The 25,204-nt window shown below is 40.9% G+C and overlaps 1 protein-coding gene across 6 annotated transcripts in view; it reads right to left on the bottom strand.

The window, feature by feature from the left end:
- adgrb2 (adhesion G protein-coupled receptor B2) overlaps positions 1 to 25,204 on the bottom strand; it is a 207,110-nt gene that overhangs the window by 18,482 nt on the left and 163,424 nt on the right. For 5 of the 6 annotated variants that reach the window (XM_066717237.1, XM_066717238.1, XM_066717234.1 and 2 more), the window contains 9 exons: positions 24,523 to 24,649; positions 13,224 to 13,327; positions 11,237 to 11,339; positions 9,673 to 9,823; positions 8,623 to 8,692; positions 7,925 to 7,991; positions 6,544 to 6,629; positions 3,237 to 3,335; positions 199 to 370 (listed from right to left, as the gene is read on the bottom strand). In XM_066717237.1, the coding sequence (XP_066573334.1) occupies positions 199 to 370; positions 3,237 to 3,335; positions 6,544 to 6,629; positions 7,925 to 7,991; positions 8,623 to 8,692; positions 9,673 to 9,823; positions 11,237 to 11,339; positions 13,224 to 13,327; positions 24,523 to 24,649 (979 nt within the window). The remainder of the gene's footprint in view (positions 1 to 198; positions 371 to 3,236; positions 3,336 to 6,543; positions 6,630 to 7,924; positions 7,992 to 8,622; positions 8,693 to 9,672; positions 9,824 to 11,236; positions 11,340 to 13,223; positions 13,328 to 24,522; positions 24,650 to 25,204) is intronic. The other variant, XM_066717235.1, reaches the window with a different exon arrangement.

A 25,204-nucleotide genomic window follows, 5' to 3' on the forward strand; every position in this document is an offset into this window, starting at 1 on the left:
TCCTTTAAAGGTTGTTTTTGAGCAGACACACCAGGACCGGGATAAAACAGCTGAGGAGAGCGCCTGGAATAAGCGACTAATGGCCTATAACTGAACAAGCTAGATGGTCCTTGAAGGCTGCCTCTCATTTCTAACATCTTTGCTTCCTTTTTCAGCATGCTTCCCCCCCGGTGTGGGACATTGCAGCAGGGGACTCACCTCTCTCCGTAGCGCGCAGTGGACAGTGATGATGACGAAGCCCTGGACCGAGTCAAAGACGGCGAAGAGCACCTGGAAGAGGATGGAGCGGCGGTCTGTCATGGCCAGGACGGCAGACATCCACGTGAGGGCCAGCAGCGGGAGCACGACGCATGAGCTCCACAAGGACGCCCTGCCAGGACAGCACAGCTTCACACAGTGCACTGGGGCACCTTGCACACAGAGGGGATGGGGGGACCTTGATTTGGACAATGTCACATCTATTGAACTGCACAGTACTATGGCATACACTCACTCACACGCATTTACACATAAACATATACACAGACGCGTTCCCACACCCACACAGTCACACGTCACTACATGGGGGAACAGAATACAGTGCATCGGGGGAGAGGGGGACTAGGCTCTGAGAGTTACTTTACAGAAGCTGGAAAACATAAACCTGAGCTCCCCTGACTGTGAAAGAGGATCTTTGACATGATCAAGAGTGATCCAGGGCAATGCTAACTTTTGCAGTAGAACAGGCAAAAACACAAAAAAGACAGGAAAACAAGACTGCAGAGCAGAGAGAGGAAAAAGTAAGTGTACAATTATAAGCTTACTCTGTGAATGCACGATCAACTCCGGCACACAAATCTGTGTACCACTGATCAGAATAAATCAGAATCATTGCCTCAGCAAAGTTGAAAATTTTCCAGCACTGTAATGTCACTTCTTTTGTGATCCAAAGTTACAAATTGCCATGCTTATTTTTATTGTTATTTGTTGTATTCGGTTCATGAATTACAATTAGGGCTGCATTAACACAAGCTCTGGAGGTCTCCAATGCAGTTCTACACTCAGGAACGATATGTCTACAGAGTCAGAATAGCAACACCAAAAGGAACCAGCAATTTTTGAAAACACGCCAAGGCTAGAATGAAATGACTTACTGGTTGTATCACCAAAATGCACCTTGTGGGCAAATACTTTTACAGAATCATTTCAAGGGCAAATTTATTTTCCACAATAAGGCATTTTGGAACAGACAATAAAATAACATGTGGTGGAAAAACAGCAAGGAGGAATCCCAAGGCTGACAACAAGAAGGTCAGAAAGGAGGAAACACCTTTGAAAACTCAATTGAATACAGCCAGAAAAAGCACGAGTGAGCGAGAACGGGAAACAATATGAATCCCGGATGCAAACATGGACGGAACGCCTTGTAAGAGTGCAGAGTAACAAGATGTTTCTTGTAGTCAGGCTTAATTTGTGACAGGTCTATGAAACCTGTTGGATGTCCTTTCATCTTAAAATAATTGTTTGATGAAATATTAATTAGCAGATTAGAGCCACATTGTCTTTCTTCTTGTCATTGGCTTGTTGGAAATTGGATAGCGGACAGCTGTTACAAAGGCAGTTATGTTTTAATGTTTAGTTTTAATTAGTTAAAACATTTGATCTTTTGTTGACTTTCAATAATTGACAAAAATAAATAATTCCAACTATGGCAGATGTGTGAGTTTGGTCATTCATAAATCATGGTACATTTATGTTTTAATTGGAAGTTATCTGAGCAGGTATTTCATGCATTTGTACTAACACGTTCTGTGTTGAAACATATTAATTTGATTTAATGAAGCATAAACAAACACCCAGTGGCAAATCTGTTCGGTTTTATCAGTGAACTCATAACAATATATGTACATACAAGAAACAGTCCCGATATATTGGAATTTAACACCTCCTTACAAGGTTAGCAGCCAGCTGAATTGGAGACCCAGGCCATGGTGCTAATGCAGCAGCTCCTAATAGACAGATTCCCTGACATGTGACAGATGCCTGAAAGAGAACTGACATGCCTTAAGCCTTCTCATTTCATTACCTCTGAGAGATGGATCTGGAAAAAAAGGCATCCAATCCCTAGCAAATTTCCAACTGGAAGACTGCTCTGAGGGATTGAACTTGAATTTTGATACTGAGGGCCTTGCCAAGTCAAGCACAGCTTTTATAAGCCAAGCAATGTGTTAAAGAAAGACAAGGTGATAAATGAAAAGTGTAGAACAATAGTTTGTTGTTGTTGTTGTTGTTGTTGTTTTTCTTCCCCCCACCAGGGTGTTAAATAATAAACACAAATACACCTTTACAAGCATCAACAATTACCCTGCAGGTGAACAGCTGTGGATGTGTTATTTCAACGTGCAAAAGAACCAAGATCAGTGAAGGCCGAGTTTGGTTCTTTTTCTCTTTAAAGAACGAGCAGGCCTCTCTTTCTGCAGAGCTTGTCGGTGGAAGGTACAGCATCTTTGTGAGATGTTAGTATCCCAATGCAATTACTTAAACATCCTGAGTAACAAGCAAACATTTAATTTATTTTGAGACACTTTAGATTACCTTTTTCTAGAAAAAATCTATACAAATAAAAACAACAAAAAGCATACAGATTATACACAAAGAATTGCAAGTATAAGACTGAACGTTTGTGTCATTTTACAATTATTTGAATATTTACTATTATTTACTACTACTTCAGCTATTATTACTATTAATAGTAGTAGTATTATCATCTTTATTGTTTGTTGCTGAACCACAAAGAACCTACTCCAAGTATGAATCTGATCCTACCAGATGATAAACCAGCAAACAAAACAAAGGTCGCAGGCGAGCAATGAATCATCAAACCACAACGACACAAGGGTCTCACGCGATAGACCAGGGAAGGGTAGCTCCAGTCCGCCCGCCCGCATCACTGTAGGTTTTAGGCGTGTCTTTCGATTAGCAACTGACCAACACCTGGAATGCTTTCAATATGCCAGTTCAGACCTGAGGGGCAGGGATGGCAAAACCAGATGAAACTGGGCTATCAAGGTCTGGAGCTGCCCATCCCTGCGACAGACGGAGATGCAGTCTTGATCATTTGCGTCTTATCATCCCGTGCGAGAGCTTCTCTCAGCCTGCGGACTGTCTGCAGAAAGAAAGAGAGCCTGGCTAGCTCTTTGAAGAGGAGCTCAGTCTTACGGTCACTGGACAGAGAGAGGAAATGGTATGGGACTAACATGGCGTTGCTGGCGGTGGAGGTGGACAGAGCTGTGCTCGAGATCACCCCACACTTGGAGCATTTGAGAAGCAGTCTGCTACGGGGCTCATTCGGCTGACTTGAAAACGGAACAAACAAACAAAGAACACGAACAAACGGACGGACACGGGAACAAAGGAACAGACGGACAGAAAAGCAGAAACAAAGGAAAACAAGGAAGAAAAGGAAAGAAAAGAGAGGAAGAAAGGAAGAAAGGAGCAAAGACACATAAGATGACAAAACACAATCCAAGGATGGGGGGGGCACGGAAGGAAGTAAAACAAGGAAGAAAAAAAAAGTTGTTTTGTTTTTGTTTTTTCTTTCTCTTTTCTGGTTTATTCATTACAAAGAAAACCAAAGCAGCAAGAATACAAGGCACTATGCAGAAGCAGCAGAGAAGAGAGCATGAGTGCACTGAGAAATGTAGGCGGCAGAAGAGGACTGCCACGTTGTCATTAGCATGCAGTAATGAGAAACACGGGAGCTGCAAGGACCACAACTTCTCAATGCTGGGCTATGTTGGGATTAAGTCACTAGCGGCCATAGCATTTGACTGGGGGTGCTGTGGATTATACTGGACAGGAGCACAAGGCCCAGGGAAGGATTGATGCAGTGAGCGAGGAGCATGTAGTTAAGCCCTGCCATTATATATATATATATATATATATATATATATATATATATATATATATATATATATATATATATATATATATGTGTGTGTAGAAAAGGAACTAAGTATGATCTGATGATTTTTACACTTCATGAAAGTCTCACTGTTCTCTTAATTTACATAAAAAGGATTGAAAAGCACCTCCAGTGGGGGGTAGGGTTGTGGAAGGGCTCTTTTCCATCTCATTAAACCACATTAAGTCAGTTAAACCTCCACAGGTAATTTGTGGGGGGCAGTGCTACACTAACCTATTATTTTTCCTATTTTCCACACTCAGGCCTCTATCTCTCCTGTTTTTGGCAGTTGCAGACTCCTTCTACATCAGCGCAATCTTGTTATTACTGGAGGAAGCAAGGGCAAGCTGACATTTAAGGAGTCTCTGAGATCATGTCAGAGTGTCCCCCGGGCAGTTTTTTTTAATACATAATTTTCATTTTAACTTTCAATCTCAAGCAAATAAGGCAAACTTCAAATATAATCAAAGACCTCTGACTTGAGAGCCACTACAAGGTTGGCACCAAACCCGGCCTCATTTACTTCAAGAGGTTTTTGAACATCAAACGCCATAAATTGTGCAAATTGCATTAAGACAAGTTGTGCGGCGATAAGGTTTTTTAAAGAGCTGTTGTTAGAACTGCAGAACCATCTCATTAAAACAAATTGTTCAAGAGAGGGAGAGAGAAAAGAAAAGAAAAAAAACAGCATCATATTTTTGTTCCCCACAAAGGAGGTAATAATTATTTAAAGCACGATTAAGGGAAATAAATGATTGTGGTTAAATTAATGGTCTGAAAACAATACTTCAACAAAGCCCGATGAGATGATTAAATGCATTCCTCTTTGCTTTACAGCTTGTCACTCAGATGTTTTTCCAATCGAAAAATGGTGGCGAGTATTCAGAAAGATGTTTTACGTCCTGGTGTACACATTAATGAGATGATACAGTGATAAATCCAAGATGGCAGTGCGTTTGGTGAAGCTTTCATTTAACTTCCATATCCAAGTCTTTCTTGTGCCCTACACTAACCAAAAAATACTCCTTAAATACATACTGTTGTGTTACCCTTTAGACATATTACTACCTCTAGATAAAACATGAAAATCCAAAATATGATCAATCAGATCTGAACTAAATTAACCCTTATGAAAGTTTACCAGTGAAATTCACACAGGATTTTCTAAATCTTTCCCATGGTCTTGCCTAAGGTTATATAAGCATTGATTTGATTGTATCAAGAACTGTAAAGCCTAGTGCTTGACTGTGATTACACTGTACTTTACTATAAGTTTCTGAATTCGACAGTGGTGTGCTCTGGTAAACTTTTGCAGTAATTCAACCTTTGTTATTCACTTTAGAATGGAGACAGTCTGAGGAATATATATATATATATATATATCTCAACATAAAAGATTCATCATTAATCCTTGCAGCTCCCGAATACATTGATCATATAAGCTGCATTCAAAAGATTTCCTCACAAATTAACACATCGATCATACACATGAGGATTTAAATATCCAGGACCTGAGAGATCACTTTTTAAAGCAAATCTAATCATGAGCAGAACAGAACAGAAACAATATCTCAATTAGGTAAAAACAAAATATATAGATTTTTTTTTTACTTAACAGCAGTAAAATTAAACAATGCTAAAGAAAAAACAGAGAACTGCAATAATACCAGCAATAAGACCTTGTTGGCTTGTGAAATCTGGTACAAATTCAATTAGATTTGGGCTATTGGGAAATATGTTTTAAGAACAACTGTACCTGCACCACAGATTTGAATTAGATGAAATATTTACTCTTAATACCAGAATACAATTTTAAATATTACAAGGCCGCTTTGAGTTTTGAAATCAAGAGGAACTTTAAGTCTAGACAAATACTGTATAATGGTGCTGGAGTAAAAATATCCTTCTAATGATCAAACCTGAGGTGCTCAAAAAGTCATCACATTTGCTGTAATTATACCCCTGGAGTAAAACTAATTTAGACTCCAAAACCAGCTGACAATGATGGAGTTATTTACTGTATTAGAGCAGGGGAGAGAGTCACAGAGTCATTTATTCTTTGTGAATGACTTAAATGGATCTATCGCAGCTTTACTATACACAAATACAAGAATAATTACGCTGCAATTTGGATAAGCGCAAGCTCTACCTTTTTTCCAATGCACAATGATAAATCAATAAAATGCCATCATGAATAAATCTTTCATAAAAGGGAGCTCTGGTTCCTTAATATTATATCAAGTGAGCTAGTCCGTGAAATGTATTATCTGGGTCAATAAACAAGAGTCTATTATGAAAGGTCATAGGGGACGTACTACTAAATATGTTGAGTTCAGGTATTTGTACAAGTCTTGTTAATAGTGTGTGAAAATGTCATGAACCGTGGAATCTTGTTAAGGCTGGTTAGATTTTATGACCATTAAAAACATATCAAGGCTTTAGAAAAACATACAACGTGTCTAAGCACTCAAACCTGGATGTTTAAAACCCTCATTGAACATCAATGCCTCTCTATACAGTCCACTAACACAGGGCTGTACCAGCTTAAAGAGCACAACGTTGCTTTGATCGATCGATTTATGAATGTATCCGCGACCTACCCGGCTCTCTGCTTTTTAGACTTATCTGAAATCCCATCCCTGGACATCAGTTTATTGAACACCACGATGCCAATCAACATATTCACCTGCAGGAAGAAGAGAAAACTCCCATGAGGCACCAGAACTGGTGGAAGTTGGAACATTGACAGTTATTACACAAAGGGAACGATATGTATACCCAAGTAAAATTTCTATTATTAAAATGTAATAAAATATAGGTTTTTCTGTGTTGTTTCTGTCCATGTAGTGCTGATGCCATACCACAATGGCTATGATTCTGTTATTTGCCATTGGCTGATGAATTACTTCCGTTACTTGGACCACCTTGCCCTGAGCTTGGTTACAGTCTCTCAGTGCCTTGCAGTAGTTACACATCTGCTTGTGCATTGGGTGGCAACAGGAATGTTAAAAGACATACAGCCCAAACTAATTTAAACCCCATTAAAGCAGACACCAAAATCAGCTGGTAATAAACATAAGAACTGCATTCTTACATGTCCAGTCCCTGGGATGTATTTGGATATTTTTACTAAGATTGTAATTAAAATGTGTGTTGTGTGTGTTGTGTGTGTGTGTGTGTATTTACTGAAGTATACTACTGTGTCCTGCAACTAAGCTGTGAAAAAGTTGACATGTTGGACATGTTTGGTTTTACAATGATGGATTATTTTCCCAGGGTTTCCTCACACCTGGCTTCACTTTTATACAAACTGCAGAAAATTGTGCTAGGACTGCCCCAGGTTCTTTACAGATACTTCAACATATAATGACATGTGGGTTAAATGGGCACATAAAGGCCCGGCGGGTTGTAATTATGCACCGCTGTGTACCTGCACATGATTTGGTAAAACTTCTATAACGTTGCAATTTGACCTATTCAAATACGGAAACCGAACAGAACAGAGAAATTAATGCGTTTCTTTTCTTAATTTATGCAAAGCAATTAAGTGTATCCTTCCTAATTATGTTTTGTTGTTTTGTATTTACAGGAATGCAGATCCATTAACAAATCAGAATTAATTGAAATATTTATTAGTGTTGAAACAAAATTCAAGCAAAAAAAGTGTTCTGGTCTGTTAGTTTCTTTAATAATAATAATAATAATAATAATAATAATAATAATAATAATAATAATCATCATCATCATCATCATCATCATAATAATGTATGTATGTATATATATGTATGTCATTTATATATGTATGTATGTGTGTATTTGTATTAATCAATTACAATTAGTTTGGCAAAGCACAATTTCCATAATTTTGTACTGGTTGTCATGAAAGTCAAAAAAATAATCTTACCGCAAAGCTGGGGAATTAGCAAAACCATCTGAACAGTTTTAGGTTTTTACTTCCAAACACCATGGGGAGTTGCTTACCAGCACAATGACTGCTGCCGGGCCCACGAAGGCGTACAGCAAGCCCCCCTCCAGAGACAGCCAGCAGCTGGGGACAAGGAGAAACTCATTCAGTGACACACAGCAGTGGACTGGGCTCTGTGGCCGGTCGCATGCCACATCTTTAAGCTAACACACCCCTTGCTTGCTCCTCGGGTTTAAGTGTGAATTGTTAAGGCCTTACATAATGCAAGATTCATATTTTCGTTACTCAAGTACTTAAAAGGTTCCAAGGAATTGGACACAACACTGAGGACCAGACCTATACAATATGCATTTGTCTTCATCCCTTTGGCCAGTGAGCCTCTCAGAAAAATGCTTACTACTACTTAGCAGTGTATTTCCTCAGTGGTACATATTATCTTGTACAACAGGCCAAACAGGCAGAAAAGAGTGCCTGTCCAAATGGCATTGATTCCAATAAATGGTTTGTTGGCTGTGATTAAGTTGCAAATGGACTGTGTGATGGGCATTAGGGTTGAGACAAATTAAAGTTACAGTGTGGAGCACCTTGAGCCGACGTGAAGAAACTGGGATTGCTTAACTACAATAAAGCAAATGAACAAACTGACCAAAAGGCTCCATCTCATACATCTTGATTTAATTTTAGTTTGTGTGTATTATTTCTCTACACCTATACATTGAAGGCCCTGTGTGTTTGGTGTATCAGAGGGACTCACTAGCTCGCCGTGCCATAGCCTCTGGCTCGAGTGAAGCCCACAGAAACAGCCACCACTAATGCTGGCAGACCTAGAGAGAGAGAGAGAGAGAGAGAGAGAGAGAGGTGGGGGGAGGAGAAGTGTCAAGTCAGGGGGAGAGAAAGAGGGAGAGAGGAGAGCGATACAGACATACTATTTTCCTTTTAACTTTCTTTTCTTTCTTTCTCTTTTCTTTTATTCATTGTTCATTGCTTCTGTAATTCTTTTTCACTTTACTTCTGCCTTATCTCTCTCCCCTTTTTTCATTCATTCATTCATTCATTCATTCAATCCACTGCCAGCCTTCGGCAACTCTCTGATGTGTTAAGTTTTTATTTATTTATTAATTCTTTAATTCCACACTAATTTCACACCCAACTTCACATTTTCAACTTTCTTCTGCTTCACAGACCATCTTAATGTGTGTCTGCTGTCATGTAAAAGTTACCTCATTATATATTGATTAGCTGTATCAATTTAATTTCAACACCAAGGGCTTAGACTACGGTGTGGCTAATGAGGTTCCACTGAAATATTCATGTAATTAACAATATGCTAATTAATGTCACTAATTAAATGCAATTAGGAAACATAAATTACAATAAATAAATAAAATAATGTAAAATAACTTCTTGACAAGTCCCAGTTTACACAAAATATTATATTTCTTGTTTTCGTCTTTATTTAACTACTTAATTCCTCAAGGCTAGCACCACGTTTTATGTTGGTTACATTTATAGGGATACAAATCAGATAGAAACAGTTTGATGTCAGCTGAAGGCTCTTACACTCCCTTTCTCTGCTTCAGCAGTAAAAATATGTACATTGCATATTTTGACATGTATATCAAGTATGGAAAATCCAGCCCCTGTGACATTTCATTTGTACGGCCCTGGATAAGGGCATCTGCTAAGAAATAATAACAAAAACCGTCAGTGGCCAAGCAGCCATGCAACAAGAGTCTAAGCCCACTATGAATTAAAATAATAATAATAATAATAATAATAATAATGACACAGAGAGTGCGTGTACCCCAGCCCAGGCAAAGAAAGCGCTTGCGGATGAGGCGAGTCCTGATCTTGCCAATCACAGCCAGGTAGGACTGCCATGCCTCCGTCAGCACCCAGCAGAAGGAGGACAGGAAGAAGAAATGCAGGAAGGCAGCAGTCATTGTGCACAGACCCTACAGACAGGGAGGAGATGGAGAGAGAGGGAGGATATAGGGTGAGACCGAGGAAAAAAGGAAAAAACAGAGCGAGAGTAAAACAATTTCTGAAAAAAATCACAGATCCAGTAGGGCTCTTAACTTACTTTTGAAGGCACACAGCATTATGGTTACATAAAATGTACAGTTTATTGTGGGTAACCTAAACATATCGCCTTTGCAAAAATATTAAGATTGGAGGGTGGGCACAACAGGTACTGGACAAACAGAGTGGGCACAGTGCAGGAACACAACACACACAGCAGCGAAAGAAGGAACTTAGAGACTGCCTGATGAGACGGCACAATCCCACAGCGTCTGCATTAGCGTGGGAGAGAAGTCAGCCAGGCTTAGTGCACTTCAAACTCCAGTCTGACCAGTATGCATTGCTGCATACTGCATACAGGCCTGTGTGTGAATATGTGTGTGTGCGTGTCTGTGTGTGTGTGTGTGTATCAGAAACAATTTAGACCATTGCCTCAGCTTAATCTGACACCTGACAAGCTGTGTGGGTTGCATAGCACCGGCAGCTCAGGACATTCTGTTACTCGGATCCTGAACAAGGAAATTAAAGAACATCCTATAATAGGTATCAGCGCCGTCATGCCACAAGGACTAGCCATTTAAGAACAGAAGTGCTGTTCTGTGATAACAGCAAGTTTGCATTTAATATCCGCCTAAGTCACAGATCTGCGGCACAATGATCTAATACATTCATATTCATCAACAACTCTGAAAGCACAACTCATAAGCCAGCCTGGTGACAAAAAAAGGGTCTCTAGTGTATTAAAGGGTCATTTAATTCATTACTAATTAGTATTATTATAGCCCAGAGCTAGTAACAGTGATCGCAATGAGTTGCTGACTCCACAGCCACTGTTGTCTGAACCCTCCTTTACCCTCTTCCCAGTGTGTCCTGGAAAAGCTGTGTCAGGACAATTATTGAATTTGTTTCTGACTGTGTACATCCACAAACAAAGCAAGTTCCTTGAAAACCTGAAATGGATCAAAATGCTACAGTTTGAACTCTGAGCCTCAGAACTCAGTATCGGCCCCTGTGCTGAGCATCAGCCCAGCAGCATCAGCACTGACCTCACGGTCCACGGGTGTTCCATGACTCTGCAATGTTTCCATTTCACCAGACAGTGTCAAAATGCACCCTTAGTCCAAGATAGGAAGGGCAGGCCTCCCTAGATCATTACACGAGTGTACGATGATGAAACCACAGCAAGTTTTGGAAAGCAGAGTGAGATCGTGCTAGAGCACAGTGGAGACAGAGGTATAGTAAACCATGACACAAACAACCCCATTAAGAACATGGCAAAGCACACCCATGGCAAAACGCAGTGTAAATTGTCTGTCAAGCTTCAGTATGGGTGATCTCACACCTACCTTGCTGAGTGTCTGTGACTGACCCACCAAAATGAGGATGTTGGAGGCCAGGATGGAGAGGCAGAAATTGAGCAGGATGATGGATCTCTCCGACCTTATATACCTGCAGGGGCCCCCGCAGAGGAAGCCATCAGGGGGAAAAAAAGATTGCAAAAGTAAGCAATGACTCAGAAGACAAATGGCTGGTCTTTCCTATTGTACAGCTGGGCTACACTGTGCAGATATCTGGATGGATCTGGTCCCACACTGCACTGCGCTGCTCTCTATCAGTCGCGAATTAAGTCACAGCTAAAGATTACAGCGCTGACTACATCCATCAGTCATCGTCCTATCGGGCTGCCTGAGACACTGATATGGTGGAGGGTCGGTTGCTCCAGTTTTAGGAGAACACTGACGTCTCCTCTCTCCACCTGCGTGGGCACCCCCGACAACTCCCTGTATTATCATGATGTCAGAGGGGATTCTGTGGAACATGCTAAAAGTAGTCTGGATAACTGCGGGTAACCTGCTTTCCTCAGTCTGTCGTCTGAACCACTCAATTTAATCAGTCAATTAAAGCTCTTTCAATCAGGACCACACTGCTACTGTACACACTGGGTAAGCAAGATCACAGCAGCTGCCACTCCACACTTACTGTGCAGAAGTCTTCTCTCCAAAGTGGTTGTAACAAAATTATAAATACACAGCAAAGTAATTAAAAATAAATAGCCATTAAAAGAAAAATAAATTCTATGTGTCATGAGGTTGTTTGTTATAAATAAAGGAAGTTTGAAAACCTGCATGAATTATGAATGAATGAACTGGAAATGTACACAGTCCTCAGCAAAACGATCTCACAGGATCATCCAGTATGTTTTTCCAACCACAGCGAGGAATGCCCAGTTAATATTCGTGGCACTTTCTATTGCATAAATGTTTAAAAGTACATGTCTATTTTTACACTAAATAGCTTTTGAAGTATTGTTTTGAAAATGTGTATGGTTCCAATAAACTCCTAGATGCATTTAGAATTGAATAAAACCAGGCCACATGCATAAGCATTCAGTCATCACAAGTTTCAAGAGTAGATCGATGCAAAAATTAAATAGATGCAAAATATGCTACTCAGCTTTATTAGGACTGCGGAAAATGTGCTGCACAGCTTTTATAAGGGTAAGAAACCAGCAAGGTGAATCCTAATGAACTAAATATCGAAGCTAAGAGTTGGATTTAGCTTTGAGTCAACTAGGCTAGGTAAACAGACCGCAAGCTTAGTATTAGGTCAACTAGACAGTACTACCTGCCTGGTTTAAACTGTGCATAAACATGTGCAGAACTCACAGGTATAGGTTGGGGATTGTGCTTCTCACCTTATACCAACACTTAGAACGTCTTCTTACAGGAAGAGTGATGATATAAAGAGAAAAATCCACTTTCAATTTTATTTCAATAACTGACAGATCAGTCCTTTGCATTGTCCGTTTACCTGCAGAGATAATTTCCTCAATTTCCTTGCCTCCATTCTTTTAGACTGTTTTCCAACAAAGCCATATCTGAGCTTCTGCACAGTGAATGGAGGCCGGTGGTACTTAGGCCTCTCTGCTGAACTGGGTGTGTCACTTTTTTGCAAGGTTTCGCACATGGTGAGAGCAGCGTGCTGCGTCAGATACCACCAGGCATCTTTGTGCCATGTGAGAGGATGGATGTGATCATTCATTGCGGTGCACAGACCAGGGCAAGGTTGTCCCTCTTGGCCACAAATTAAGTCACAGCTAAAGATTATAGTGCTGACTACACGACAGTCATCATCCTATCGGGCTGCCTGAGACACTGATACCCTGGAGAACACTGTCCGCTCCTCTCTCTCCACCTGGCAAGGCTTGCGTGGGCCCCCTGACACACACCTCCCTGTATTTTTATGATGTCAGAGGGAGTCCCCCTCTCCTGCCTCTTGACTCCCGTCTCCCCTCCCGATCTGTTCATGGTAAGAGTGAGAATCCGTACATACCTCCAGAAGGCAGCGTAAATGGCCAACAGGGTGAGCAGAGCCATGCAGGATATAGCACAGCCGATCATGAGGGGGACTGATGGCACGCCGGATGGACCCATTGCCTGTGAATGAAACAGACAGCAGTGTTAATATACTCACAAAGTACTGAAATTGTCCGAGTCAATGTGGTAAATACCTCTCTAGTCTCCAGGAGACAGTAAGACCCCCCTGCTATACTGTACTCACAGTTTACAGCACTTGTCTTCTTCAAGGTCACAGCTTAAACATTATTTTAAAGATACAACTGACAATCTCTTGGTTCTGCTTCCGATATGAATCTTCTGTAGCGCTGAATGTAACATGACTCTTCACTGCCGCACCTGAGGTTTTGACACCAATTCACTGTATGGTCACTGTTCGAAATCTGTCCAGACAATCCCAACGGCGCTGGCATTTCCACCAGTATACAGCAGGTGCTGCTTTCATGAACTTACAAGCTTGAACACTAATAAGTGAAATGTATAAAGAAATCATAAGGCCGAAGAGCTGAACAAAAATCATACAAAAAATAATCACAGGGCTGCAAATATGACTTTGGGAAAACAGGTTTTTATTTTCATTGAATAACTGTTCCACTTCTGCTCCAGCCAATATCTCCTGCCCCACTTCCTGTCCTACTTCATTTGATGTAACAGCCTCATTTAATCTAGAACTGTAAATAAATCCCAGATTAGTAATATCGAAAAAAGCCTACCTTGATGCAAAGGGGGAATTTTTCTTCTCTCTTATTAAGTAACATGCCAGTCGGCCCTTTCAGACATTGCCAAATATCCATCACTGCACTGGGACAGAGTGTCCCAGAAATAATAAACTTCAGCTCATCTTTCCTTGTTTAGCCAGTGTCTGAAGCTACTTGACCACTGGTTCAGGCAGGAGCCAGGAGCCCAAATGAGTCTGTCTGCCTTCAGAAGTCATTATGAGAAGCAGAAGAGACACTGATTACATTTGGAGGACATCAGTGCACAATGAGACTTACTTTAAACACCACTAGGTCCTCTAGAGAGGTTATAGTCTCTATGTGAGAAGAGACTAGTTGAAGTGTAAAAGAACAGTACAGAACCACAGAAGGAAACAGAAATAAATGTTGTTTTATCTCTCACAGCGCAGGGCATTAGTCCCCTTTCCATCAATTCCTCTCCCTGTCTCTCCCTCTTGTCCCTCACATCTTTCATTTCACTATCCCTCTGTCTTAGGAGGAATTTACGAGGTTAAAAGGAGGTTTATCATTTTAAGTTTATCAAGCATTGCCTGGTGTGCCAAACTCAAAATAGCCGTATCGACACACTGAGTACTGAGCAAGCACAGATAAATAGAGAATACTTTCATCAGCACTAATGAGCTTCTAACTGATTAACAAACATGCAGGTTATTGTGATCGCTTTTAATGCTGTTGGCGTTAGTCTGTTGCCTCACTGTGCAATATTCTGTATTTCACAGCCTGCTGCAGTTAAGTAAGAGAGACACAGACTTCTGTCCCTAACATTAACTCCTCGAAACATTTCCCCAAAACGAACAGTTCTTCCAATTAAAAACATTAAAGAGTTTTCTGTATAAGTGAGTCTCTCTATCTCTGGGAATATTTTGTGTGAGAGCATATTATAGCTACGGCTTGAAATATGAAACCAATACATTGTCAAATCTAAATAGTATATCAAGCTTGAAAGAATAAATCAGTGGGAAAAATATAAAATATCTGAAAACAACATAAACAAAACAAACAAACAAAAAATAACCCTAAAGAACTGTTACAGGAATAAATAAATAAAAAGTCCTTCTACATTTGAGGTCCTCTGGTTGGACAGTGATGATTATAGCATATTATATTAGGCCACTCCTCAATCCACCAGCCCCCAGGGCATCTTGGGAAAACAATATTCTTAATCTCAGCTGCCTCTTTCCTGGCCAAGCCATTTTAATAAATAAAGACACAATAAATGAAACCGTTCAAAAATTCATTGCGATTGTGTCTGGAGTGATATCAGTGCTGTGAATGCTTTTATTTTCCCATTTTTCTTTTTTGTTTCATTTTGTCCTTCTCTGCAGACTAGCTTATTTCAATCATCTTGAACATTCATCATCGGAGCTGATCAATAGAGATCTTCTAAGTTTTCAGATGAATGGTTTGCGTCTCGCGTGTTCACTGGCTTCCTCCACTTACTACTACAAGAATTAAATCTTTGTTCTTTAATTTAAGGTTTCTGCAAAAGCCTTGGCAGGCAGCATTGGTAGCAATCCAAGAGTGGTTAAATAACCTTGAGCGTGCTACTAAATGCCCACATGAAAACCTGCTTGAGCATCCTAATTTGTAAACTTGGTTTATGGATTCATAACAGAATGTGAATTAAGAAGATGTGTGATTTAGAGCTTCAGTTATAACTTCCTGACAGCTAATTATATAAAGAACGGTGGTGGTGGGGGGGGGGGGGGCATTCAATTTATAAATCAGGAAATAAAGCACAGTTGTTGAAAGAATGAAGGAGGAGAAAAAGGAGAACTTCAGCCCTGAGTGATACAGAAAGATTGTTGAAAAACTGAAAGTGCTTTACAGTGAACTCAGCAATGACAAATCTAAAAGGGGAGACAACAACAAAAACAACAAAAAGTATTAACATTAAAGCAATCGATACAGATATGGGGGGAAAGAAACAGCAATACTAATTTCCAATTCATAGCCAGTCTATCAGCTCTCTCTACATGAATCTGTAGAGCCAGACGGAAAGCCACACCAGAATATTAATAATCAAAATGAAAGAAAAAATAAATAAATAAAAAAGAAATGAGGAGTTTCTTGGCTGACACAAAGTCAAAAGAAGACACTGACTTGTGCGCACACAAAAATTAGCTATTGCTGCAGTGTGCAATCATGGAGAAGAAGCGGCACACAAGGGAGAGAAAGGAAAAAAAAACAAATACAGAAAAAAAAAAACAATTGTATTGTTCGGTTTGGAGTTTCACCTACAGAACAGTAAAGGTGGCGGGGGTTCTGATGGAGCTGTGATCGCAATGGTTGAGCACAGCGGGCTCCGTTGACAGATCGCTTCATGTGGAAATGGAAGGAGGATCATTGTGCCTAAGTGCCTGTAACACCTTGGGGGAATCCCAGGACTACTCATCGAGAATATGTGTCATCATTATTAATGCACTGGGCAGGGAAGTTCTCAGAGTCAATGCTATCCATCTGGTAAACAGGAGGAACAGAGCCCATCAACTACTAGGGAAATTACCTGGAGAGGTTAGAAGACTATTAAATACACTGGGAGAGAGAATGATGCAGGCACTATGCCAAGAACTAACAAACAAACATCTATACCTATATCTATGCCATCTCTACGACAGATCTCTCTGCTTTTCAAACTGTAAATGGCTATCAGCATCACTGCATTACCTCATATACCTAATATATCTAGGAATACAGGTAGAATTTCTCACTTCTGCTTTGTGGGTTACGGGGCACACCTATATATAACTTTAGCCCTCGTGATCCCCCACTTCCAGTCTCCGCCACCCGAGCTGTTCCCATTCTCATTAATGAGAGACATTACATTTCCCCAGGAAACTCTGACTTCCATTAGGGATAGGTCGGCACTTCTAACGGGTTAACACTTGTTGATTGGCCAGGGCTTTAAAAGTTGGCATCGGCCCGGGATCTGGCTATTGTCAGAACTAATTCATTTTTAGGACTAGATTTTCGGATGGATTCAGGTTATGGGTGGACTGAATCGGAAAACAAATAGTCAACTGCAGTGCCACTGTCAAAATACTCGGTAGGATTATGTGTATTGCTTTTACTTAAATATTGTATTTCCTGTGAGAAAAATAAATAGGAACAACATACTAAAACATGTGCAAAGATCGCCAAATTGTAACAGACATTTTGTTGTGACGTGAATTGAGACACCATATGGCAACACAGCCCTCAGCTGCAGTGAATTTGATAGTGTGGGTACAGAGTTATTTTAGGCTCAGGGTTAAACCTACTTATGTGTTTATTAACAAATGCTATCATGTGTGATTTACGCCCCCGCCCCCCCCACTCCATAGTGATAATTCATTTTGGCAGCAGCAGTCACATGAGATAAAATCTGCATAACCACGAAAGATTATATCTACAATAGAGCATTAGCTCGCCCTCCCCCCCCCCACTTTATTTTAACACCTAGGCACCACAGCATTTTTTGTCTAACTGGTTCATTTGTTTTACCTATGCAGCGGTAAGCTAATGGCCTCTTGCTGGCCCGCAGTGCTTTATTGTACCGCACGCTGCTTTGTATTCTGAAGAGCCTCCTTAAACACCAGCAATTACCGCACACATAAGCATTTTGTCTCAGAACGTGTTCTTATCTATTAAAAAAAAAACCCTGAACTTAGGAAAGCAGCGTTAGTTATACATCCCTCGGGGAGAAAAAGCCCACTGTTTCAACATAACTAAGAGGGTCACAGACAGGGAAGCTCTTGATGTTCAACACTAGATCTTTCCTAGAATATTAACCAATTTGACAACAATAATTAAACCCAAGCAGTATTGATTCTGAATAAGCACCAGCTTCCGAGCCCATCTCCTGAATTCCATTAATGTCATGCCAATCAAAGCCTCTTACAAAACCAGAGGAATGGTAACCCCTTGCTTTTACTTAAACTTATTCTATTGACACTGAGCTTGATTATTTTTTGATACACACACACACACACACACACACACACACACACATCTATCTGTGAGTTATTCCAAGGCTGTTAGCGCTTTAATTACATTTTTAAATCAATAACAAAATAAATCCTCTTAATAAAAATAAGAAGAAAAGTAAAAGAAGAGAAAACTCACTTGATAAACCCGTTTTCAATAAGCCCATAAGCTCTGAGCCTAAAGAAAGCAAGATGCATTTTCCATTACTAAATAGTCCACAGGAAAAAAAATAATTAAAAATAAATAAATAAATAAATAAATAAATAAAAATAAAAGATGAAAGGAAGAAAAAAGGAAAAAGAAAAAACACACACATACCAAGCAACTGTGCGCTGACTCTTTCTGGAGCAGAGGAAGAATGGGAAGGTTTGTCCCTGAGAGCCACTCTACTGTAATTGCCCTGCTGGCTATAATATTCAGCAAATGCCTGGTCTTGGATGGTCAGACACTGCCCTATTGGTATTGACAGTGTTTACCTCTCACACATGACTGCTTTTATGATTTTTAAGATGCACGTGAGTCATCATATGAGATGTCTTTTCTTTTTTCTTCATTATGATGGTTAATTTTTGTATGATTAATTTTATTTTATTTTACTTTACCTTAAGAATTCGGCACTGGTATTATTCATGGTCGCAAAGTGCATTAGAACGGCAGAAAAACTCAAAGGGTTTTGCTTTCTGTCCCTTTTATTTTTCTTACCCTATTAGGACATCACATTCAAGAGAGTATGGTCTAATACATTTTCATAACTTGTGTAGCTCAGATGAAGCATGGCACACAAAAACAAAAAAATAAATATTATGGATCCCCAGTCACAATATTTCAGAGCTCTTCTGACAGGGAATTAGTGGTGGTGTTGGTAGTGGGAGGCAGGACGTTATGTGTGTGTTGAGGGGTAATGAAGGTTACATACATACAGGTCCTTCTAGTAAACAGAAGTCATCTTTCAATTCGGAAACAGTTCCCCAAGGGAGTATGGGTCATCACCTTTGACAATCTATTCACAGCGCAAGAGAAGCCTGGTCTGTGTATGTCTATAGCATCATCTATCTATCTATTTATTCTTACTTACACATCGTTCCTGAACTTACAGTCTACGGACTGGATGTCTGCGTTTTTCTCCTTCCAGGGATTTCACAAATGGTGTGCTTCGCTTAGGCTCGGTTCCTGTGGTATGTATGTGAATTCAGGGCTCTGAATTCACTTCCGCCTTCCTGGGGCAGGGCGCTCAATGCAGTGGCATAGGTTTGGTTTCAGAATTTCGGATGCGTCTACTATGCCTATGGAGCCGGGCACACATTATTGTGTTAAATGTTCTCACAACATTGGGGGGACGCGTCCCCCTGTCCCCCCCTAAACCTACACCTATGACTCAGTGTACTCTCTCACTGTGAAAGCTGCCCGGCCCAGCTGCCAGCATGTGAACCTCATGAGTTCTGTGTGGCATGCTTGGGTCCTGTTCATGCAGAAGAGACTTTGCACAACCCGGCCTTGTGTGTGCTTTTTCCTAGCATAAATGCCTACATGACAGGCTAGGCAGGGCCTTGGGGCACGTTCCAAAGAAGGTTAGTGCATGAAGATGCAGCCACAGAAGAAGTGTGAAAGCACCTTTACAACTCGTGCTTCCAGGGCCCACAGGGTGGATCTAAAGCTCCTCAGTCGCCGTCCCAGCAAGCTGCACAATGCCTCTGAGACCACACAGCAGTTTCTGACTTCCCCCCACACTCTGCAGTAATTGACCAACTACCATTCTTGCACCAAGGACTCTTGGGTGCTACAGATTAAGTCTCTCACTTACTCCTTTCACAATTATAGAAAGGGACATGGCATCTTTGCCCCCTTGCATGCCATACACTTTCCTCATGGTGGCTTGATGTTGTGCTTGAGGCACTTTCCAAAGTCCCCTTTGAACATTCTCTCCTTGGAGACTGTATTCTACTGGCTATTGAGTACTGGCTAAGCAGGTGGGGGAGTTGCATGCACTTTCTGTACATCCTTCTTCACTGTGTTTTGCAGGTGATGGCTCAAGACTCTCCCGGCGACCAAAGCCCACTTTTCTACCTAAAGTGTGTCTGTCCCATGTTGATGGATTTTCCTACTCCTCCCTTCTCTTTGGAAGAGGGTTGCCGGCTGCACTTGCTTTGCCCTTTGCAGTGCTATGTTGACATGCGCTTGTTATGTTATGTTGTGGGCTTCTACAGGTTACCGCCGAGTACCGCGCCATCTTTTACTGAGATTCTCCATGCTGCTTATGTTTGATGCTTGTTAGAGTTCCTTTTGGAGTCTATGATCCCATTTTGTTTTCTTGTGAGTGTTCTGCTGATTTGTCCTCCCTTGCATGGGTATACAGTATCTGCCTGTGTGCAGTGTACTTGGGCTGTAATAAGGGTGGGCCAAGTGGGTCACTGCACACACAGACCTATCGGCAGCTTTGCTAGAAGGCTTTTCATGTGTTTCTGTGTCAAAGGTGATGACCCATACTCCCTCATAAGAGCAAGGTGCTCCCCTGTCAACCCTCTTTCCACACACACACCTCAGACCATGAGAAGGCCATCTTCTGGAGCCAAGATCAGGGTGGCTGAAGACCCCCATCCTATCACTGCAGCCTTCGGATAAGAAGTCGTGGCATGTCCCTTTGCTGTCCTACACTGGGCAATACGATGCCTGGCAACTGAGGCATGTGGCGGCTGCTACTATGGTAATACAGGCTGTAATACATCTCTCTCTCTCTTATTTTCTTTCTTTCTTGCTCTCTTGTTTTTCTTGGCTTTTCTCCAGCTTCACTACTTCAATAACAATCAAAACGTTGACGATGATGACGACTAAAGTAAGGATAAACTATAAACAACATTTTCACATCCATTTCTGTTTGTACATTAAACATGGCACTTTAATAGTACAATAGTAAATACTGTTTTGTTTGTTTTGTATTAGGCTGAAGGTTCTCTATGGGCTCCAACCATTATTAAAATGGTAACTGTTTGAATAAAATAAAATAAACATATTTTGTTTAACACAGTATATTGTTTGTGTTTATTCTAGGTTAGGAATAAAGTTATATTAAAAAAAAAAAAGATTGTCTTTTTTTTAAATCAGACAATTTCATTTTTTTTATCCCATAAAACTAGGAACCTTGTTGATGATACAAATGCAGACACAAACATATTAGATATGCAGGCATAGAGGACAAATTATGTGTATTGGCTGTGCAGAGTTTTAATATTCAAATTGTTGCACTAGAACAACAAATAACAATACATACAGAGGGTCTTGTGACTGGTGTATTTGCATGTTCCAGATATCCAACATTCAGATGCAGAGGAAGAAACTGAACTCTAGTCAAAGGCAGAGATTAATTTAGCTTGGAAGACTTTTTTTCCAATAGTAGTTCATGAGCAGAAACACACATTGAGTGGCACTTTCCCAGACACAGGTAGTAAAAACCACAAAACTGGAATCTGAAAATAAACTGCTACAACTTAACACCCAAACGCCCCGTTTTCTGTCGCCTTGCAAGACCAGCTAAGAGAAAACTATGAAAATGTTCTTCACCTTTCCTGATCAAACAGCATCGAGATCGAGTGTTCTGCCACCCAAGAGAATAAACTATCCTAAAAACAAATTAGTAGCGCTGCCTTCATTCGTCCTGACCTTCTCTAACACTAATTTGTTTTAATCTATGTTCTTATCATTTTAAAAATGCCCCAGACTGAATTCCTGTGGCTCCCAGATGCACGCCTCCCACAGCCAGGTTCAAGAACAGCCGTCCAAGCTATACAGTGTCTTAACCTGCCGTTCACCAGTTCCACCACGAACCCCTTGCATTTGAAACCCTGCTCTTAGGTGAGGCTGCTGCAATTTCCTACCTACCTTTCTGTCTCTTCAGTTTGGCCATGGGGGGACCGCATTAATAATACAAAAAAAGGGAGTTTAAAAGGGGAGGAAAAAAAATTATACAAAAAGGGCTTCGAGCAACTTTAGTTTTCTTCTCCAGCATCAGCTTCCCCGGCACATCTGTAGCCCGGCTTCCTATCGAGTGCACTGTACCACAGCAGAAAGCACAGAGGAGTTACTGCAATGCTAAACCGGACCCTGGGGTTAATGAACAGGGATCCTATATAAAGAAAGGAGAGGCGGTCCTGCAAATTCTAAATCTCCCCTTCCTATTCCACGAACGATCATCCCTCCTGCGGACATCTCATGCAGACCAGACAAATCAATGCCCTACTGGTCCAATCGGATAAGCTACAGCCTTACAGCCTTAGCTACAGCTTCCTGAAGCCTTCCATGCAACCTATACAGGCAAATAACACGCACTGCTTTTCCATACTGAATTCAATTACACTACAGGCTTCTTTCAAAGCCCTTGTAAAGCATGCTTTCCGCCGTCCTTTTGTTGCCGTATTCCAGAGGGGATGTTTGCACACGTCTCAAGAGGCACAAAATACTTGACCTCAGCTATGAGCTGCAAAGTTAAAGCTTAGAAAAAAACAAAAGGTTCATTGAAAGGCCAAGTCTATCCCTGAAAATTTCATGCACTGGGAAAAAACACAGTGCCTAAGCCTTCAAAGCTAACATTCAGTTTGTTTCTCTGCAACTGAATGTCAGATATCTGGAACACGCACATACAACATGGACCATGTGTATTTTTTATTGTATTTTTGTTTTATTCTAGTCAGGGCAACAATTCATATAGATTCTTAAAAACGATATATATATATATATATATTATGACAAATTAGGCTAGATGTGACCACCACATGGCAAGTGTGTGTATGTATAGAGTACAACACAAAACACAGACACACCACACTGCTGGTCATTCTGGTCATGCTGGTGTGTGTGTGTGTGAGTAGGTGTGCGTGAGTGTGTGTGTGTGTGTGTGTGTCCTTGTCCCTTTCAAAGTAGGGCTTTGAATGATAATAGCAAAGGAAACGGGCATGCTGAGTCGGGTGTGTTCGAGTGCGTGTGAATCGAGGGTGAATGTCGGCTGGTGTGAATGCAGGGGCCAGTGTGTGTGTGTGTGTGTGTGGAGGGGGAGGGGGGGCAAGGTTGTTTTGACTGAGCCCCAACTCCTGTCCGGAGCCAGTCTGTTTTTCCGCCCCACATCGCTCATTCCTCAGGGCAATTTTCCATCTCCTGGTCTACCGCTCACCCTCCCTGCATATAAATCACACTAATGGAGATCGGGGGGCTTTTACAAAATCTGGGTCAAAAGCACACTGCTGGTAAAACCCGTGCTGGGGAGGAGAGAGTGACAGAGCTAAAGGCTAGGAGGGGGTTACTGAAAAAAAAGAATAATACAAAATAAATAAATTCATATATACATAAATAAAGTCATCTTTCCTCCCCCCTGCTCTTAGTGTTTGACAGTATTAGATATACGTTTCCAGAGCCAGAGGACACATGCTGTACTACTGCTCCTACATCCATTAGTGGAAAGAGTCATTCAATACAATAGGCAACAGCATGCTGACTTACACATGGATAAAAGCAACCACAGAGCATGCATTAGCAGTGGAACTATTTATAACGAGATTGACAGAGGACATAAAAAAAATATATATATAAAAAAGTACACACACACGAAGAAAAAAAAACTCCACACTCTAGGAAGTCAGCTGCCGTACCTGCATGATTTTAACACACTTATGAAAATAATTCTACTACTAGAAGGGTGCTTTAAATCCATGCAGCTACAGAGAGTACACTGACACAGAGTATCGGTTTTCAATTTTCAGTATCGACAAACGCCACCCAAATACATGCAGCCACTGCAGCCATGTAAAAAATGATAGCAATATGACTTGAGAACCTCTAAGCACAATCACCATCATTTAATGAATCATTAATAAATGCCACTGCAACTAGTACTGAAGCTGAGGCTAGTCCAACCTGGGAGTCCTTGCCTTAATGAGTAATTCAAAAGTTGATGACACCTTGACCTGCAGTCTGTGATCCCATGATTCAGTGTGAGAACTTAGCAGATCCGCACAACCACCCCACCCCCCCACCGCCTCCCCGCACATGCACTGTGCCTCCTGCTTCATCAATTCGTTTCGCAGGTTAACAGATATATATTTAATGAGGGCACTTCAGCAGAACGATTAAGTGACACAGAGAGGGACAGCAAGAGAGAGAGAGATGGAGAGAGTTTAAAAGTCAGAGAGAGTCCTGCTTCCCCCTCCATTGGCGTGTCTCTGACCATCTTGTAGCAGCCCTCTCCTCACTCTTCCCTCAAGAGGCTCTTCCCTGGAGTATCCCCCGTTTATGAAGTTCACACCGCTGTGCAGGACCACCAGCGGAGGCTAAGATCACCGCGCTCTCGTCAGAGCCAAAGCAGCACTTCTCAATGAATTCTTACTGCAGTTAACATATTTATTTCTCTTCATACTAAGAACAAGCAAGCAAATATTCTAAAGCACACTCCCCAAGCAAGTAAAACAATGTTTCATCATCCACCCCTCTCTCACTCTCTCTCTCTCTCTCTCTCTCTTCTCTCTCTCTCATCCTTGGTATGTTACAGTGTATTTATTTATTTATTTATTTTGTATTAAATGTTTAACTTACCAAATCCTTAGGTTGCTGAGCTAGCACTGCAAAGGTAGAGATCTTCTTGCAGAGACATTTGGTGTGGACAGACTGAGATTGGAGGGTTTGGCAGCCTTGTGTGTCCCAGTTTTCTGTGCCAACCTCTCTGATTAACAGGAAAGAAAACACACACACACACACACACAAAAAAGTGTGAGTTATTCAAATGATCTGACAGTCCACAGACACATGGGGTTCTATACCGTAGCTAGATTTCCCTTACATTAACCCTCCAAGGACTGCAGCTAGCCTGACTGCACTGTACTGCATTGTGCCGTGCTTATAAAGTAGGCAAGAGCTCTCACTGCTTTCAGCTGACCTGTGTTAAGCATTTTCTATTTCTTTTCTTTTCATTTCTTTCTCTTTTTCCTTTTTTTTTCTGCCAGGGTTGCATCTTTTTTTTTTTCCTTTCCAAGTGATATCTATGAAGAACGGGAATATCAATAACATAATAATGAGTGACGTAGAGGATTGACAAAATGCATTTAATAAATAAGTGAAATTAAGTATGTAAATAAATAGTGTCTCTGTACAAAATGACATTGAGAGCGATCAACAGACTCCCATAGAAGCAGTCAATGGTGGTAATAGTAATAATAACAAAAATAATAAACATACAACAACCTCAACATCAACCACAGAGTGAATTTGAATCTGTGAG

This window comes from Amia ocellicauda, chromosome 11, assembly GCF_036373705.1.
Source record: "Amia ocellicauda isolate fAmiCal2 chromosome 11, fAmiCal2.hap1, whole genome shotgun sequence".
NCBI lineage: Eukaryota > Metazoa > Chordata > Actinopteri > Amiiformes > Amiidae > Amia > Amia ocellicauda.